The sequence below is a fragment of the Anser brachyrhynchus genome (assembly GCF_964034855.1).
Source record: "Anser brachyrhynchus genome assembly, contig: SCAFFOLD_699, whole genome shotgun sequence".
In the NCBI taxonomy this organism is placed as follows: Eukaryota; Metazoa; Chordata; class Aves; order Anseriformes; family Anatidae; genus Anser; species Anser brachyrhynchus.
In genome coordinates this window covers 2,051-16,102 of record NW_027663782.1, presented here as the reverse complement: position 1 = coordinate 16,102, position 14,052 = coordinate 2,051, and the positions used below count along the sequence as shown (strand labels likewise).

The 14,052-nt window shown below is 67.8% G+C and overlaps 1 protein-coding gene across 1 annotated transcript; it reads right to left on the bottom strand.

Annotated features, from left to right (window-relative positions):
* Positions 1 to 762: 762 nt before the first annotated feature.
* Positions 763 to 11,598, bottom strand: LOC308186826 (uncharacterized protein; the record flags this gene model as incomplete). The annotated part of the gene is made up of 3 exons (XM_080608995.1): positions 11,528 to 11,598; positions 5,496 to 8,032; positions 763 to 816 (listed from the first exon to the last, which is right to left on the bottom strand). Coding segments are annotated over exons 2-3 (2,545 nt in total), but the record flags the coding sequence as incomplete, so codon positions are not given.
* Between the last annotated feature and the right edge of the window lie 2,454 nt (positions 11,599 to 14,052).

The window sequence follows — 14,052 nt, the reverse complement described above, 5'->3', positions numbered from 1 at the left end:
GGCCTGCCGCTTGCACGCCCCTTCTACGCCCCCCCCCCGCTGCTTTGCACGCCCCTCCCGTGAAAGGGCCTGCCCCTTGCACGCCCTGCTGCTTTGCACGCCCCTCGTGCTCATCCCGCTCCTTGCACGCCCATCGTGCAGGACCTGCTGCTTGCACACCCCTTGTGCAGAGCCCCCTGCTTCTCGCACGCTCCTCGTGCAGCCCCTGCTGCTTGCACGCCCCTTGTGGGCCCCCCTGCTCCTTGCACACCCCTCGTGCAGGGCCTGCTCCTTGCACACCCGCCTGCTTTGCACGCTCCTCGTGCAAGACCTGCTGCTTGCACGCCCCTCGCGCATGCCCCATGTGCATTGCACACCCCCCGTGCACGCCCCTCGTGCACACCCCCGCTCCTTGCACGCCCCCTTCGCCCCCTCCCCGCTGGCCGCCCCGCCCCCTCCATTTGCATAGCCCCGCCCCCAGCAGCAGCAGCCCCTGCAGCCCATTGGCTCGGCGGCGCCCTTCATTTGCATACCCCCAAGCCCATTGGGCGGCCGGCGGTGACGTCACGGCAGGTGGCCAGCGGTGACACAGCGGCCTTGCACGCGCGTGTGCAAGGTGGTGGGGGGGGTGGGGGGGGACTTGCACGAGCACGGAGCCAGGCACGCGCGTGTGCCCAGCCTTGCACGAGCGCCCCGGGGGCTTGCACAAGCACCGGCCCCAAACTTTGCACGCCCTCCCCTGGCCTTGCACGCCCCCCCCCTTGCACGCCCGCCCTTGCACACGCCCCCCCCCCCCCTTGCACGCCCGCACCTCACCTTCCACCGCGGGCTCCTCTTCTGGGGCACGGGGGGGAGAGAGGAGACGTCAACGGGGGGGGGGAGGGGGGGGCCTTGCACACTCACACACACACGCGCGCGCGTGCCCCTCCCTCGTGTTGCACGGGGACGCGGCGCAAAAGCCGGCGGTGGGGCTTGCACGCCCCTTGCACGGCCCAGCAGGGTTTGCACGCCCCTTGCACGTCCCAGCAGGGTTTGCACGCCCCGTTGCACGGCCCACAGGGGTTTGCACGCCCCTTGCATGGCCCACAGGGGTTTGCACGCCCCGTTGCACGCCCCAGCAGGGTTTGCACGCCCCGTTGCACGTCCCAGAAGACTTTGCACGCCCCTTGCACGGCCCAGCAGGGTTTGCATGCCCCGTTGCACGTCCCAGAAGACTTCGCACGCCCCATTGCACACCCCACCAGGGTTTGCACGCCCCGTTGCACACCCCAGTGGGGTTTGCACGCCCCTTGCACATCCCAGCGGGGTTTGCACGCCCCTTGCACGTCCCAGAGGCCTTTGCACGCCCCGTTGCACGTCCCGGAGGGTTTCCGCACCCCCTTGCACGCCCCAGCGGGGTTTGCACGCACCTTAACGCCCCCCCGAGGGGTTTGCACGCCCCGAGCGTGCCCACACTCGGGACCTCCCCCCCCCCCCCAGAACGCCTCCGCAAGGCCCATGTGCCCCACAGCACCCCATAGACACCCCCATAGCACCCCATAACGCCCCACAGAGCCCCACAGCCCCCCACACCACCCTACAGCACCCCATAGCGCCCTATAGAGCCCTATAGAGCCCCGTAACACCCCATAGCGCCCCGCTGAGCCCCATAGACACCCCATAGACATCCCATAGTGCTCCACAGCACCCCAAAGCACCCCATAGTGCCCTATAGAGCCCCACAGCACCCTATAGAGCCCCATAGAGCCCCATAGCCCCCCACAGCCCCCCATAGTGCCCCATAGGGCCTGATAGCCCCCCCATAGCGCCCTATAGAGCCCCATAGCCCCCCACAGCCTCCCACAGTGCCCTATAGAGCCCCATAGCCCCCTATAGAGCCCCATAGCCCCCCACAGCACCCTATAGAGCCCCATAGAGCCCCATAGCCCCCCCAACACCCCATAGAGCCCCACAGCCCCCCCACAATGCCCTATAGAGCCCCATAGCCCCCCACAGCCTCCCACAGTGCCCTATAGAGCCCCATAGCCCCCTATAGAGCCCCATAGCCCCCCACAGCACCCTATAGAGCCCCATAGAGCCCCATAGCCCCCCCAACACCCCATAGAGCCCCACAGCCCCCCCACAATGCCCTATAGAGCCCCATAGCCCCCCACAGCCTCCCACAGTGCCCTATAGAGCCCCATAGCCCCCTATAGAGCCCCATAGCCCCCCACAGAGCCCTATAGAGCCCCATAGCCCCCCACAGCGCCCTATAGAGCCCCATAGAGCCCCATAGCCCCCCACAGAGCCCCATAGAGCCCCATAGCCCCCCCAACACCCCATAGCCCCCCACAGCCCCCCACAGCACCCTATAGAGCCCCATAGAGCCCCATAGCCCCCTATAGAGCCCCATAGCCCCCCCACAAAGCCCTATAGATCCCCATAGGGCCCCATAGCCCCCCCGCAGCGCCCTATAGAGCCCCATAGCCCCTCATAGCACCCCATAGTGCCCCATAGCCCCCCACAGTGCCCCACAGCACCCTATAGAGCCCCATAGAGCCCCATAGCCCCCCCCACAATGCCCTATAGAGCCCCATAGCTCCCCACAGTGCCCCACAGCACCCTATAGAGCCCCATAGCCCCCCACAGCCCCCCCACAGTGCCCTATAGAGCCCCATAGCCCCCCACAGCGCCCTATAGAGCCCATAGCCCCCCACAGCGCCCTATAGAGCCCCATAGAGCCCCACAGCACCCTATAGAGCCCCATAGAGCCCCATAGCCCCCCCACAAAGCCCTATAGAGCCCCATAGCCCCCCACAGCGCCCTATAGAGCCCCACAGCCCCCCACAGCACCCTATAGAGCCCCATAGAGCCCCACAGCCCCCCACAGACCCCCCCCAGACCCCCCCCGCACCCCCGTCCCCATCCCTCAAGGACGCCGGGGCCGTCGCCATCCCCGCGGCAACGGTTGCCAGGGCGACAGGCGGACCGGCTGTCGCCACGGCAACCGGGGGGCCCCGGCAACCGTTGCCACGGCGCCGCCACACCCCGGCAACGGGTCAGCCGCCCGGCGTTGCCATGGCGACGCGGCCCCCCCCCCCGATACAGCCCGGGAGGGAGGGAGCCGTCGTCATGGCAACGGTTGTCATGGGGGGGGGGCGGGGTGTGCAAGGGCACCCGGGTGTGCAAGGGCAGGAGCACGTGCAAGGACATGTGGGTGTGCAAGGGCACGGGGACGTGTGAGTGCATGGGGGCGTGCAAGGGCACCAGGGCGTGCAATTACACAAGGGTGTGCAAGGGCACACAGACGTGCAAGGGCACACAGACGTGCAATTACACAAGGGCATGCAATTACACAAGGCCGTGCAAGGGCATGAGGTTGTGCAAGGGCACACAGGCGTGCAAGGGCACTGGTGCATGCAATTACACAAGGGTGTGCAAGGGCATGAGGTTGTGCAAGGGGCACAAGGGTGTGCAAGGGCGCTGGGACATGCAATTACGCAAGGGTGTGCAAGGGCATGAGGTTGTGCAAAGGCACACAGGCGTGCAAGGGCGCTGGTGCATGCAATTACACAAGGGTGTGCAAGAGCATGAGGTTGTGCAAGGGCACACAGACGTGCAAGGGCACACAGGCGTGCAATTACACAAGGGCGTGCAAGGGCACCCAGGCATGTGATTGCATGAGCACGTGCAAGGGCACTGGGGAGTGCAACTACAGGAAGTTGTGCAAAGGCACGGGGCCGTGCAAGGGCACAGGCGTGCAACAGCCCAAGGGTGTGCAACAGCACGAGGGCGTGCAACAGCCCGAGGGCACGGAGCTGTGGAGACACGTGGGAGTGCAACGCCCCGTGGACGTGCAACGCTGAGAGCCACGGAGAAGCACAGGAACGCGACACGCGACGGGTGTGCAACGCCACGGGGAAACACGAGACCGCAACGAGCCACGGGCGTGCAACACGAGAACACAACACCACACGGGTGTGCAACGCCATGAGAGCGTGCAACACCATGGGGGAAGCACGAGAACGCAACACCCCATGGGTGTGCAAAGCCGTGAGGGCGTGCAACGCCACGAGGGCGTGCGACGCCAGGGGAAACACGAGAACACGACACCCCATGGGTGTGCAACACGAGACCACGACACCCCATGGGCGTGCAACACGAGAACACAGCACCCTATGGGCGTGCAACGCCACGAGGGTGTGCAAAGCCGTGAGGGCGTGCAACACCACGAGGGCGTGCGACGCCAGGGGAAAACACGAGACCACGACACCCCATGGGTGTGCAACACGGGAACACGACACCCCATGGGTGTGCAACACTAATGTGGGTGTGCAACGCCACAGGGAAGCACCCAGACACGAGGCCGCGCGACACCACCGCCCGCCCCCTGATCCCAAAACACCCCCAATTGCCCCCAAATCACCCCAAAACCCACCCCAATGACACCCAATCACCCCCAATAACCCGAAACCTCCCCAAACCTCCCAAAATCCCCCCGGTCCCCCCAATTACCCCCAAAACCCCAAATTACCCCCAAATTACCCCCAACCCACCCCGATCTCCCCCAAACCCACCCCAATTACCCCCCAAACCGCCAATTACCACCCAAACCCCCCCAATTACCCCCAAATCACCCCCAAGCCCTCCAAAATCACCCCAAATCACCCCAAACCCACCCCAGTGACCCCCAATCTCCCCCAGACCCACCCCAATTACCCCCCAAAGTCATCCCAATGACCCCCAATCACCCCCAAACCCTCCAAAATCACCCCAAATCACCCCCAAACCCACCCCAATCTCCCCCAAACCCACCCCAATCACCCCCCCATCACCCCAAACCCGCCCCAATCACCCCCAATCTCCCCCAGACCCGCCCCGATGACCCCCAATCTCCCCCAGACTCCCCCAATCTCCCCCAAACCCGCCCCAATCACCCCCAATCTCCCCAAACCCGCCCCAATGACCCCCAATCCCCCCCAGACCCACCCAAATGACCCCCAGTCTCCCCCAAACCCGCCCCAACCACCCCCAATCTCCCCCAAACCCACCCCAATGACCCCAAAACCCCCCAATCTCCCCCAAACCTGCCCCAATGACCCCCAATCTCCCCCAGACTCCCCCAATCTCCCCTAAACCCACCCCAATTACCCCAAAACCCCCCAATCTCCCCCAAACCCACCCCAATCACCCCCCATCACCCCAAACCCACCCCAATGACCCCCAATCACCCCCAAACCCGCCCCGATGACCCCCAATCTCCCCCAGACTCCCCCAATCTCCCCCAAACCCGCCCCAATTACCCCAAAACCCCCCAATCTCCCCCAAACCCACCCCAATCACCCGCAATCACCCCCAAACCCACCCCAATGACCCCCAATGACCCCCAGACCCACCCCGATGACCCCCAATCACCCCAAACCCACCCCAATGACCCCCAATCACCCCCAGACCCACCCCGATGACCCCCAATCCCCCCCAGACCCACCCCGATGACCCCCAATCTCCCCCCAAACCCCCCCCAAAACCCCCCTCACCTTCCTCGCAGAAGGGCCCGCGGTACCCGGTGCCGGCGCAGTCGCAGCGGGGCTCCCCGCGGCGCAGGGTGCAGCGCCCGCCGTGGGCGCAGGGCGGGTGCCGGGCGCACCGCTGCTGCTGCTGCTCCTGCCACTGCTGCCGCTCCTGCCACTGCTGCCGCCGCTCGTCCTCCTCCTCTTCCTCCTCCTCCTCCTCCTCCTCGCCCCGCACGCCCTGGGCGCCCAGCAGGGCGGCGGGCGCGTCGCCCACCCGCAGGTCGGCCAGCCAGCCGCGGAAGGGCGCCTCGTACTTGACGGTGCTGAGGGTGAGCGCCGAGAGGCGGACGTCGGGCGGGATGCCACCGACGAAGAGGTCGCTGGCCACCGCCATCTCGGCCCGCTTGGAGCGCACGGCGCCCGCCCGCGCCTCCCCGTCCACCGCCAGCGCGGTCTCGCGGGCGTTGCGGGTCAGGCGGACGGCGTGCCAGCGCCCGTCGCTCACCGCCGCCGGCGGCGCCACGGTGGCTGGCTCGGCGCAGGCGATGGCGAAGCGCAGCCGCAGCCGCCCCTCGGCCACCAGCAGCTCGAGGAAGTCGCAGTTGCCGCCGTCGTCCAAGTAGAGCAGCAGCGCCCGCGAGACGTTGGTCTTGAGGCTGAAGCTCAGCTGCCCGCCCGCCCCCGGCGCCCACCGCCCGTAGCGCGCCCACTGCCCCGGGGCGCCCCCGAACTCCAGCGCCGCGCCGCGGGCGCACGGCGCCAGCAGCGAGCACAGGGCCAGCAGCGCCAGGGCCAGCACGGGGCGGCGCGGCGACGCGCGGGTGGCCACATGGTCGTGGTGGGGCTTCGGGCCTAGAAGAGTCGTTGGGGTGAGGTTGGCTGTAGAGGCATGGTGGGCCTTCAGGCCTAGAGAGGCCATTGGGCTACGGTTGGCTGTAGAGTCTTGGTGGGCCTTCGGGCCTGGAGAGGACGTGGTGCTACAGTTGGCTGTAGAGTCTTGGTGGGACTTCGGGCCTAGAAGGTCCATTGGGCTACGGTTGGCTGTAGAGTCGTGGTAGACCTTTGGGCCTAGAAGGTCCATTGGGGTGCAGTTGGCCTTAGAGGCCTGGTGGGCCTTCGGGCCTTGAGAGGACGGGGGGCTACAGTTGGCTGTAGAGTCCTGGTGGGCCTTTGGGCCTAGAGAAGCCATTGGGCTACCGTTGGCCATGGAGTCTTGGTGGGCCTTTGGGCCTGGAGAGGCCATGGAGTCCTGGTAGGCCTTCGGGCCTAGAGGAGCCATGAGGCTACGGTTGGCCATGGAGTCCTGGTGGGCCTTCGGGCCTGGAGAGGACGTGGGGCTACAGTTGGCTGTAGAGTCCTGGTGGGCCTTCAGGTCAAGATGATCCATGGGGCTACAGTTGGCCACGGGGTCCTGGTGGTCCTTCTGGCCTAGAAGGTCCATTGGGGTGCAGTTGGCCATGGAGTCCTGGTGGGCCTTCAGGTCAAGATGATCGACGGGGCCACGGTTGGCCGCAGAGTCTTGGTAGGCCTTTGGGCCTAGAGAAGCCATGGTGCCACAGTTGGCCACGGGGTCCTGGTGGGCCTTCAAGTCAAGAAGCCCCAGGGGGCTGCGGTTGGCCGTAGCGTCCGGGTGGGTCTTCCAGTCTACAAGGGTCGCGTGGCCACGGTTGGCCTCCTGGTGGGCCGCGGCCTCCCGATGCCCCACGGGGCCGTGGTCGGCCAAGGGGCCCCGGCGGGCCTCCACGCCCAGGTGGGCCTCGGGGCCTCGGCTGACCTCGGCCTCCAGAGGGTCCGCAGGGCCCTGGTGGGGCGAACGGTCGCGGGGGTCCTCGGTCCCCACGGGGCCGCGGCTGGCCGTAGGGTCTCGGTACCCCCTCGGGTCTAGGGAGGCCACGGGGCCTCGGTCGGCCACGGAGTCCCGGTGGACCTCGGAGTCCAGACACGCTGCGAGGCCTCGGTTGACCTCGGCCTCCAGGGAGGCCGCGGAGCCTCCGCTGCCCTCGGTCTCTCCGCAGTCTTTGGGGAATTGGGTGGCCGCAGAGCCCTTCGCGCCCAGGAGGCCTGGGTGGGCCTCGGCCTCCGGACGGTCGGCGGGGCCTCGGCGGGCCTCCAGGACCGGGTCGGATGTAGAGGCCAGGTCGGACACAAGGCCTCGGTGGGCCTCCGGGACCGGGCAGGACGTGGAGGCCGGGTCGGGCGCGAGGCCTCGGTGGGCCTCCGGGACCGGGCAGGACGTGGAGGCCGGGTCGGGCGCGAGACCTTCGTGGGCTTCCGGCACCGTGGAGGCCATGGCGGGCGCGAGGCCTCGGTGGGCCTCCGGGACCTTGGAGGCCACGTCGGACGCGAGGCCCTGGCGGGCCCCAGGTCCCCGGGGGGGCTCAGTCTCCGGGTGCGCCGCGGGGCCTCGCTGGGTCTCGGCCTCCTGCTGGGCCCCGGGGTGCCGCTGCCCCTCGGGGGGGCTCATGGCGCCTGGGCCGGGGTCCCCCCGGCCGCCCCCGGCCGCTCGCACCCGCATGGGGGCCCCGGGGGGGGCTACAGCATGGCCGGGGGTCCTGAGGCACCTGGGGGGGGGGGAGAGGGTGAGAGGGGTCCCCTCGTTAGCGGCCCCGCTAACGAACCCCGTGATTTATTTTTGGGGGGGGGGGTCACCATGGTGATGGGGGGGGGGGCATGGGGGGGGTGATCTGGCATCATGCAAATGAGCCCCCGGGTTATTTATAGCCCTGCCTCGCCGGCACCCCTCATTGGGTAATGGGGCTCGTTAACATGCGCCGCATAATTAGCCAATCACCGAAACCGCTGCACCTGCAGGGGGGGAGCGGGGCCCGCGGCGGGGGGGCTGCGCCCCATGGCTGCCCCCCAGACCCCGCTCGGCCCCACGGACCCCGCTCTGCCCCACGGACCCCGCTCTGCCCCATAGATCCCTCTGTGCCCCATAGACCCCGCTCTGCCCCATAGATCCCTCTGTGCCCCATAGATCCCGCTCTGCCCCCCGTTGCTGCCCCATAGATCCCATTCTGCCCCACAGACCCCGCTCTGCCCCATAGATCCCGCTCTGCCCCCCGTTGCTGCCCCATAGATCCCATTCTGCCCCACAGACCCCGCTCTGCCCCATAGATCCCGCTCTGCCCCCCGTTGCTGCCCCATAGATCCCATTCTGCCCCACAGACCCCGCTCTGCCCCATAGATCCCTCTGTGCCCCATAGACCCCACTGTGCCCCATAGATCCTGCTCTGCCCCGTGGTGCTGCCCCATAGACCCCGCTCTGCCCCACAGACCCTACTCTGCCCCATAGATCCCTCTGTGCCCCATAGACCCCGCTCTGCCCCACAGGTCCTGCTTTGCTCTATAGATCCCAGTCTGCCCCACAGATCCTGCTCCGCCCTATAGATCCCGCTCTGCCCCATAAGTCCTGCCCCGCAGACCTTGCTCTGCCCTATAGATCCCAGTCTGCCCCACAGATCACGCTCTTGCCCCACGGCACTGCCCCACAGGCCCCGCTCTGCCCACAGGTCCCCGCGCTACCCTATAGATCCGCTCTGCCCCACGGCTCTGCCCCACAGCGCTGCCCCATAGATCCCGCTCCGCCCCATAGATCCCAGTCTGCCCCACAGCCCCCGCTCTGCCCCACAGGCCCTGCTCTTGCCCCATAGATCCCCGCGCTACCCCTATAGATCCTGCTCTGCCCCATAGATCCTGCCCCACGGCCCCCGCTCTGCCCCATGGCTCTGCCCCACGGCGCTGCCCCATAGATCCTGCTCAGCCCCATAGATCCCAGTCTGCCCCACAGGTCCTGCTCTGCCCCATAGATCCCAGTCCACCCCATAGATCCCGCTCTGCCCCATGGCGCTGCCCCCCAGACCCTGCTCTGCCCCATAGATCCTGCCCCCCAGATCCCGTGCTGCCCCACAGATCCCGCTCTGCCCCATAGGTCCTGCCCCACAGACCCAGCTCTGCCCCGTAGATCCCAGTCTGCCCCACGGCCCCCCGCTCTGCCCATAGGTCCTGCTCTGCCCATAGATCCTGCCCCCCAGATCCCGCGCTACCCCATAGATCCCGCTCTGCCCATAGGTCCTGCCCCATAGATCCCGCTCCGCCCCATAGATCCCAGTCTGCCCCACAGGTCCTGCTCTGCCCCATAGATCCCGTTCCACCCCATAGATCCCATTCCGCCCATAGATCCTGCCCCCCAGATCCCGTGCTGCCCCATAGATCCTGCTCTGCCCCATAGATCCTGCCCACAGATCCATGCTACCCCACAGATCCCGCTCTGCCCCATAGGTCCTGCCCCATAGATCCCCGCCCCACAGCCCCCGCTCTGCCCACGGCGCTGCCCCCCAGACCCCCCCCCCCCCATTACAACCAGCAAGGGGGGGGGGGGGGGGCCAAGAAGGGGGGGGGGCGCCTGAAGGTCACCGGGGAGGAGAAGGGGGGGGGGGGGCCGGGGGGGGCTCCCTTGGGGGGCGGGGCCTCGTTAATTAAAGCCAATCAGCCCCCCCCCGGGGGAGGGGGCTCGTTAGCGCACGTGCACGCGTGCGAGCCTCGCACCAGCACGCGGCCCCCCCCCGGCCCCCCCCCCCGGGCACGAACACGCGTGCACAGCCCCTGCGCGCGCACACACGCGTGCAAGGAGCCGCGCGCCCTCGTGCACGCCTTGCACACGCGTGTGCGTGCCCCCCCCCCGCGCACACCCCCCCCCCCCTCCATGCACGTCCCCCCCCTCCTCCGGCCCCTCCTTGCACGCCCCAGTGCCCACGTGCGCCCAGCCTTGCACACGCGTGTGCCCCGCCAACCACACCCCCCCCGGCTTTGCACGCGCACGTGCGCCCCGGCTTTGCACGCTCATGCTCATGCCCCCCCCGCTCCCCCCCCCCCCGTGGGCGTGCGTCCCTGCGTGCACACGTGTGCGCCCCGGCACCGTGCCCCCCCCCCCCCGTGCACACGCGTGCCCCGGCGCCGTGCACACGCGTGTGCCTTGCACACCCAGCCCGTGTGAAAAAAAAGGGGGGGGGGGGGAGGGCAGGGCGGGGACCCCCGGGGGCTGCAATAAGGGGGGGGGGGGGCAGGATGGGACCCCCCCCACACCCTGAGCCCCCCCCCCCCCAAATTTGAGCTCCGGGCCTGCAGCCCCCCCCCCAGCAGCCCCCCCCCCCTCCCCAAAATCCCCCCCCCGGCAGCCCCCCCCCCCCCAAAAAAAAGCCCTCCCACACCCCCTTCCTGCAGCCCCCCCCCTAAAAAAGCCCCCCCCAGCAGCCCCCATCCTGCCCCCCCCACCCCTGCAGCCCCCCAAATCCCCCCCATCCTCATCGTCCCCCCCCCCCCAAAAAAATCCCCTCCTCCCCCCAGCTAACCCCCAACCCGCCCCCCCGACCCCTCCCCTCCCAGCTTCCCCCCCCCAGACCCAAAATCCGCATCCTCCCCCCCCCCCGGTTAACCCCTCCCAATTAACCCCCCCATTATCCCCCCCCAATCCATCCCCTCCCAATTAACCCCCGCATATTACCCCCCATTAACCCCCGCCTTTACACCCCCCCTTTACACCCCCAATTAATCCCCCCCATTAACCCCCCCCAATTAATCCCCCCTTGTTACCCCCCCATTAACCCTCCCCCTTCACACCCCCCCATTCAATCCCCTCCTAATCCACCCCCCCAATTAATCCCCCAATTAACCTCCCCCCATAATTACCCCCCCCATCCCCCCCCATCCCCCCCCCCACTCCCCCCAATCCCCCCCCACCCCCCCAATCCCCCCCCCAAATCCCCCCCCCCAATCCCCCCCCTCCAATTAACCCCATCCGCACCCTTGCCCCCCCCGGCCCCCCCTTCCCCGATCCCCCCCCCTCTAATTACCCCCCCTTAATTACCCCCCCCCTAATTACCCCCCAATAACCCCCCCATCCCCCCCCCATCCCCCCCCCACCCCCCCCAATCCCCCCCCCCAATTAACCCCATCCCCGCCTCGCCCCCCCCCGGCCCCCCCTCCCCCGATGACCCCCCCCGTTAATTACCCCCCCCCGTTAATTACCCCCCCCCCCGTTAATTGCCCCCCCCCACCTGCGGGCGCTGCGGCGGCCCCGGCCCGGCCCCGTCCCCGCTCGGCTCCGCAGCTCCCGCCCGGCCGCGGGGGCGCGCACGGCCCGGCCGCGGGCACGAGCACGGGCGGGGGGGGGGGATGGGGGGGGGTTATGGGGGGGGGGGCGCGGGCACGGCCCGGCCGCGGGCACGAGCACGGCGCGGGGGGGGGGGGAGGATGGGGGGGGGGATGGGGGGGGGGGGGCGCGGGCACGGCGCGGGGGGGGGCGGGGTGGGGGGGGGATGGGGGGGTGGGGGGGGCATGGGGGGGGTATGGGGGGGGGGGGGGGGCCGGGGGGGGCGGTGGAACCCCAAAAAGAGCCGCTGGACCCCGTAACCAGCACCCCCCCCCATGGGCACCCCATAACCAGCAGCACCCCATGGGGCACCCCATAACCACCAGCACCTCCCCATGGGCACCCCATAACCAGCAGCACCCCACGGGGCACCCCATAACCACCAGCACCTCCCCATGGGCACCCCATAACCAGCAGCACCCCCCCATGCGCACCCCCATAACCGTGAGCACCCCATGGGGCACCCCCACAACCAGCAGCACCCCATAACCGTGAGCACCCCATAACCAGCAGCACACATCCCCCCCCCATGGGCACCCCATAACCAGCAGCACCCCACGGGGCACCCCATAACCACCAGCACCTCCCCATGGGCACCCCATAACCAGCAGCACCCCCCCCATGCGCACCCCATAACCGTGAGCACCCCATGGGGCACCCCACAACCAGCAGCACCCCATAACCGTGAGCACCCCATGGGGCACCCCATAACCAGCAGCACCCCATAACGGTGAGCACCCCATAACCAGCAGCACACATCCCCCCCCATGGGCACCCCATAACCAGCAGCACCCCATAACCATGGCACCCCAGGAGCAACAGCGCCCCCATAACCAGCAGAACCCCATAGGGACCCCGTAACCACCAGCGCCCCATAACTGCAAGCACCCATAACCAGCAGCACCCCCCCCATGGGCACCCCATAACCAGAAGCGCCCCATAACCAGCACCCCCCCATGGGGACCCCGTAACCAGCGGCACCCCCCCCCCCAATGGGCACCCCATAACCATGAGCACCCCATAACCAGCAGCGCCCCCCCCCCATGGGCACCCCATAACCAGCAGCACCCCATAACCATGAGCACCCCATAACCAGCAGCACCCCATGGGGCACCCCACAACCAGCAGCACCCCCCCATGGGCACCCCATAACCGTGAGCATCCCATAACCAGCAGCGCCCCCCCCCCATAGGCACCCCATAACCATGAGCACCCCATAACCAGCAGCGCCCCATAACTGTGAGCACCCCAGGAGCAACAGCACCCCATAACCATCAGCACCCCATAACCATCAGCATCCCATAACCAGCAGCACCCCATGGGGACCCCATAAGCATGAGGACCCCATAAGCACCAGTGCCCCATGAGCACCAGCACCCCATAACCGTGAGCATCCCATAACAACCAGCACCCCATGGGGACCCCATAACCAGCAGCACCCCATAACTGTGAGCACCCCAGGAGCATCCCAGGACCAACAGCACCCCATGACCAGCAGCGCCCCACAGGCACCCCATAACCACCAGCACCCCATAACCGCGAGCACCCCAAAACCAGCAGCTCCCCATAAGCAGCAGCGCCCCATGGGGACCCCGTAGGCACCAGCACCCTAAAAGCAGCAGCCTACATCGACGCCCCACAGACACCCCACAGACACCCCACAGAGGATACCCACGGACGCCCTATAGATACCCCATAGAGGACCCCACAGACACCCCATAGAGTGCCCATAGCGCCCCATAAGTGCCCCATAGAGAACCCAGACACCCCACAGACAACCCACAGCGCCCCACAGGACACCCCATAGACGCCCCATAGAGGACCCACAGACACCCCATAGCGTGCCCCATAGCGCCCCATAAGTGCCCAATAGAGAACCCAGACACCCCACAGCGCCCCACAGACACCCCATACTGCCCCATAGCGCCCCATAAGTGCCCCACAGAGGCCCCATAGAGAACCCAGACGCCCCATAGTGCCCCACAGGCACCCCATAGTGCCCCATAGCGCCCCATAAGTGCCCCATAGAGAACCCAGACACCCCATAGTGCCCCACAGGCACCCCATAGTGCCCCATAGCGCCCCATAAGTGCCCCATAGAGAACCCAGATGCCCCATAGTGCCCCATGGATGCCCCATAGAGGACCCCACAGACACCCCATAGCGCCCCATAAGTGCCCCATAGAGGCCCCATAGAGAACCCAGACACCCCATAGTGCCCACAGGCACCCCATAGCGCCCCATAAGTGCCCCATAGGACCCCACAGACACCCCATAGAGGCCCCATAGAGAACCCAGACACCCCATAGCGCCCCGTAAGTGCCCCATAGAGAACCCAGACACCCCACAGTGCCCCATAGCGCCCCATAAGTGCCCCACAGACACCCCATAGACGCCCCAGAGCGCCCCACAGACGCCCCATAAGTGCCC